The 6,000-nt window shown below is 39.9% G+C and overlaps 1 protein-coding gene across 1 annotated transcript; it reads right to left on the minus strand.

Moving 5' to 3' along the window:
- Positions 1-4,408: 4,408 nt before the first annotated feature.
- Positions 4,409-5,509, minus strand: LOC130718969 (uncharacterized). Its single transcript, XM_057569623.1, has one exon. The coding sequence runs from the start codon at positions 5,507-5,509 to the stop codon at positions 4,409-4,411; it is 1,101 nt and encodes a 366-aa protein (XP_057425606.1).
- Between the last annotated feature and the right edge of the window lie 491 nt (positions 5,510-6,000).

The following is a 6,000-nucleotide window of genomic DNA, read 5'->3' on the forward strand; positions in this document are numbered from 1 at the left end:
CACACCAGGGTTCAATGCCAATTTGTGGCAAATGAACTCTGGATCAATTCCTGGAAGATCGCGTGCACTCCAAGCAAACAAATCCATGTTCTCAGCTAACAATTGCACCAGTCTGCCTTCCTGAATTGAAGTTAAATTTACCCCAACTTTCAAATTCCTTTCGCCCACCTTCACTGTCTTCGTTTCCTCTTCCGGGGTCACCTTGAAATCTGAAAAACCCTCTCTCGGGTCCAAACTAACCTCATCTTGATCAACATCAACTCCAAAAACTCTATGTCCCTCCTTCACTGCTCTTTTCCCCATGTGACCATACTGCTTGAAACTGTCAGAATAGCACTTCCTAGCAACCACCTGATCAGCCTTCAAAGTTCCAACTCCGCCCTTATCAATGGATACTTAACTGTTAAATGTCTTGTTGAAATAATCGCCCCAAGCTTGTTGAGCGATGGTCTTCCAATAAGCACATTATACGGCGATGTATACTGTACCACAAGAAACTTAATAGCAAAAGCTTTCTCATTTTTACCTTCACCAAACACAGTATTTAGCTCCACATATCCTCTAACAAATACCCTCTCACCTGAAAAACCAACTAACGCCCCATCATACGGTAACAGATCAGTTTCCGTAAGCCCTAACTTTTCAAATGCATCGCCATATATCAAATCTGCAGAACTCCCTTGATCCAACAGTACCCTCTCAATTTCGTAATCAGCAACTTTTAACATCACCACGATGGGATCATCTTCATGAGGCTGTACTCCCTCAAAATCGCTAACAGTAAATGTAATATCGGGCTGATTGATTCCCCAGTTTCCCCAATCATTTGTATAGACAACATTAATGGAATGAACATACCTTTTCCTTGAAGAATTAGTCATACCTCCTCCTCGAAATCCTCCAAATATAGAATGAATGCGCCCTTTAGTTTCACCTCCAGCTTGCTTCTTTGGTTCAGACTCTTCAATTTCCTTCCCTGTATCATCACGCTTCGTTGAGGTTCCAGCTCCCTCTGACTCCTTTCGCCCATCCAGTTGACGCATGTAGCCTGCTTTTATTAATGCCTCAATCTCTTTCTTTAAGGTAAAACAATCATCTGTATTGTGTCCCGCGATTCGGTGGTACTCACACCACTTACTCCTGTCCACGTTGCCTGGTGGGCGTTTTGGTTGTTTAGGAAAACGAATTGTGTTTGCCTCCAGACACATGTGCAATGCTTCAGTTAAATTAACCGCGAGTGGGGTCGACCTGTCTTGTTGGTTTCTGGTCCACGTCATCGATCCATAACCACGATTTCCATAAGGCTGAACACGATTGCGAAAATTAGAGCGGTTATCAAAACGACTTGAATTATTGTAACCTCTCTCTCCTTTTGTAACCGCTCCGCCCGAACGCTGATCATTAACCACCGCCTTTTTCGAATCTAACTGCTGTTGTTGGCCAGTTACCGCCGCACTTTTACGGTTTCTCTTTATGCGATCACTTTGCTCCTCCCGAATGAAACCCTGTACCCTGCTTCGCAACTCCGCCATTGTCTCCACGGGCTTACGACTCAAACTGCTGTTCAAACTTCCTGATTGAAGACCCAATTCAAAAGCCGCAATGCAAATTTCAGGCATTTTATCCTCCAAATGCACGGACAATTGATTGAAACGCCCCATAAAGGATTGAAGGCTTTCATTATGCCTCTGTTGCAAATTAAACAAGGCTGCTGGAGTCACTTTCTGGGCGCGACTAGTTGAAAATTGGGACAAGAATTTCGCCGATAAATCCATGAACCCTGCAATTGAACGCGGTGGGAGCGTTGTAAACCAAGTCATTGCTGACTTCTTAAGAGTTGAAGGAAGCATTTTACACTTCAGAGCATCTGAAGCGCCCACAATAACCATCTTGGTGTTGAAATACACCAAATGATCCTTGGGGTCAGAATCTCCGTAGTAAGAATCAAGAACCAAAGTCTTCAAATTATCTGGAACGGTTGTGTTTGCAATGTCTTCTGTGAACGGTTGGAAATCTACCACCATCTCTGCCATTCTACGATCGCCCTCATGCAAGCCCCGATCTTGGTTGATCTCAGCAAGTTGAGTTTGCAGTTGTTGATTGTGTTGACGAAGATCAGTTAGATCCGCCATGATCTGTTGCAAAATGTCGGGCGGAACATTTTCATGGTTAACATGATTGTCCCTTCCGTTTGCTCCAGATCGATTCACCATTTTCAGTGAGTTTGAAGCCTAGGATTGAATTCCTCGGCCCCACGGTGGGCGCCAATGTTCCGGTCTAAATCTCCGGTCAGGGCTAAGCAATTAGGCAACAAAAGTAGAAAATGACAAGATAGCAAATGAGTAAAAAAGTGTTGGATCCCCCACCGCATGGGCGGTGTCCTCCTTATATATTATGGTGTTTTGACCCGATCGGGTCATGGGTCGCCTGGCCCAATAGTACAAATTCGGTAAGCCCACATAATATAAAAGTTGTAAGCCCGATAACAGTACAAGTATTATAAAAAATAAAAATAAATGAGTTGAAATCTATGACGACACGTGTTATAATGTTATTGAGACATCTAATCAAGGGTGACTAACTAGGGTGATTTAAACAATCCCTTATTTTTTTTGTATTTTTTAAACTATCTATCCTTTTTTCCTTTAAGTCATGTATTTCACATCACTTCCCTCAAAATTAGTTCAAAATAAATTATGCTTTAACGTGTACAACTAACCAAAATTACTAACCGGTTTCCATATATGATACCGTGTCACCGCTTCCGGAAAGGCAGCTTGATAATGTGATACTCCCTCCGTTCCTAATCTTTTGTTGTTTTAACTTTTGGTCTAAATTCCAAAACTTTTGTTGTTTTACAAACCCAATGCATTTTTTCTCAATTTATTCCATGTATACCCTCATTTAATACTATATCTCTCACCTACCACCTCTTATTTTCACCAATCAAAATCATAACAAGTTTCTAAACCAATAACTATAATTCTCTTTCTTCACTTTAACTCTACATTAAATAGGGATGTTTATGTCAACAAATATATCAATGATTGCACTCTTAAACAATGTGCAGAACCTTAAACAACAAAAGATCAGGAACGGAGGGAGTACATGTTTCTCTTACTTTTTCATCAATCAATTTTCTTCCGAAATTCCTAATCTTCACACTATCGAGAGCAACAACAATTTTATAACATGATACATATTCTTCTTTCTTTTTCATCAATCGGTTTTCTTCTTAAATTCCAGATCTTCTCACTTTTGAGAGCAACAACAATTTTATTACATCCTAATACGTAGATTGGTGGTAGCTACCACTACCACACTAATTTTTGTGGCGGTTTTCCATGACTTAAACTGAAAAGTTAAAAAAAAATTCTACCGATAAAAACTACCACAAAAATTGTTGGGTTAAAAAATGCATAAAACTACATTAAAGCGTTAAGTGTATAAGTCCATTCACTAGCACTTCTCATGGTTTAGCAAAAATGGTTCAGCAATGTTTAATGGTTTATGAATCACCACTAAGTGGTAAATGCCAAATAATATAAGTTTCAAAAAAAAAGCCAAATAATACTGTGGATAAGCTCTACCCTATAGTTTCTTTTTTGAAACATTACCCTATAGTTTCTAATTTGGTAAAATTTTATTTTGAGAGTTTTCAATATCATTGGGTAACTTTACCTCTTTATGAATCACCACTAAAGGGTAAATGCCAAATAATACTGTGGATAAGCTCTACTCTATAGTTTCTAATTTGGTAAAAATTTTGTTGAGAGTTTTCAAAATCATTGGGTAACTTGACCTCTAATGAACCAATAGGATTTATAATAGGTGGGATATAGATTTTGTAATTTATTTCTTTATTATAAACTCTCGTGGATTAGTTAGAGAACCACTTGTCCTAGATGACGAAATCATTCCTGACAAAAATAAACGAATCTTAATATGTTCGAATTTGGAAAGGATTTTTGTTTTCACACATTTTTTTAGAATGATTTAAGACTCAAACTGATCAATTTAGGGTGCTCATTATGGAGCGATGAATTAGTCTCATAGTTAACCAGCAAGAAATTAGTCTCTAAGTTGTAAGTGAATAGAGTGAGAGACGGTCAGTGAGTGAGAGACTGTCAGTGTCAGTGAGATACAAGGACTCCAAAGTCCCAACCACAAAAACTCAACATGGCTGGTTTAGATATGGAAAATAGATTATAGGCTAGATTATATAGTAAATAGCTTGGTCATTGATACACATTTTGAGCACAAGGTCACTTCACTTTAGACATTTCAGTAAAAAGAAACTTAGAAAACTATACTTGATCCTAAGTACTATATAACTATTAACTAAACTAAGTACATATATATGTATCTAGCAGACAAAAAGTTACTACTTATCAAAAAAAAAAAGTTACTACTTACTACTACTCATAATCCTAGCCTTGCCATTGCTGGATTGAGAACCTTCCTTGGTATGGAACCTCCATGTGAAGAGGTAGTCCCTTGAATCACAGCACAGCTTCACAACATCACAGAAAGCACTGACACAGCTTTTCCTCTGTTCACTTTGCCACTCAATCCTCACCCAGCAAGAGAACCCATTTGATGAAATTGGAATGCTGGAATCACAGAGATGCAGAGTTACCTCCCCACTGATCCTCTTGCTCTTGCATGATGATGAAGCACATTGAACCATGGACTCAAGCCAAGGACATTCTGGCTGACCCACCATCTCTTTGTATGCAGAATTTGCCACCCTCACTCTGTTTTTGGAATCTGATATAACAGCTGGTAATGCCTCAGATTCAACCTCTTCCTCAAGCTCCTCTGGCTTTTTGGGATTTTGAGCTAGAGCAACATTTGACATTGTTGTTGAGTCTTTGCTAATGCAGCCAACACTTATGAAAGATCCAATTGGGCGAATTGGGTGAGGGGCTATGACAGAAGAAGCTGGTTTTTGAAGCTGCTGCAAAAGATCCCTCTCTTGTGGAATCTCAGCTTTGGTGTTCAAATCTATAACCTCAATGTTTGTTAATTCCAATTTGGTGGATGGTGTAGGAGAACATGGAAGCAATGGAAGTGTCACCAAACCTGGATTGGTCTTCTCCAAGGTGCAATTCAGCACCCCAATTCCATGATTTGTGAGAGGGAGTTGAGGAAGCTGGGAAGGAGAAGCAAAACTCTGAAAAGAAAGGTTTTTTACAGGAGATGTTACATGACATGGGGGACAGAAACCTAGGATTTGAGTTGTTTTCTGTCTCTTGAGAGAAGAGGGTAGTGCTATGGGAGCTCTTCCTCTCTTTCTGGTCCTGGTGGGTCTGGCCTGAAGCTGTGGCCAGAGGTTCCTGAGATAAGGAGATTGCTTGATCTTCTGGGAGAGGGAAGAGGAGGAAGAAGAAGAGTCCTCATCGATGGAATTTGAGGAAGTTTCAGGCTTTGGAGCTATTGGTCTGTACCTGGACATGATTTCAGCAGTTTTTGCTGGATTTGAGTAAGGACTCAAGGTCTTGATCATGGTTGCTCTGTTTTGATCCTCTGTTTTCCCCTTTTTTGTAACCCAAAAACCAAAAACAACCCAGATGATGATGATGAACAATGAGGAAGAAAGTGGTGAGAGTTATAAAGGAGGGAGAGGAAATTGGTGAGAGATGGAAGGGGGGTTACGGTGTCTGTAAGGAGAGTTTTGTTTTGAGAAGTGACCAATGAGAGTGAGGCAACATGAAGTGAGAATGCTTGAGAAAAGGACACTTGGAATTGTACTGTGGGTACGTGTTGGTTAGGCTCATGAGAGATGACATGTGGGGATTGGGTGCTGAGAGTGGGTCCATGCATGGTTACACATAGTGATACTATTGGATAAGAACACAGTGGTCGGAGGGGAATTTTGAGGCACTTTTTGTGAGAGGATTGAAATTTTTTGTTGCCAAATTGTGTCACATTCGTTCTTTGGCATACTAATAGTAAAATTTTACAGTGATGATGATCCATAAATATTAAAATGGTGCT

Source organism: Lotus japonicus, chromosome 5, assembly GCF_012489685.1.
Source record: "Lotus japonicus ecotype B-129 chromosome 5, LjGifu_v1.2".
Taxonomy (NCBI): Eukaryota; Viridiplantae; Streptophyta; class Magnoliopsida; order Fabales; family Fabaceae; genus Lotus; species Lotus japonicus.

Excerpts from the sequence above, each read along its gene's own strand:
- LOC130718969 (XM_057569623.1), bottom strand. The coding sequence starts at position 5,509 with ATGATCAAGACCTTGAGTCCTTACTCAAATCCAGCAAAAACTGCTGAA.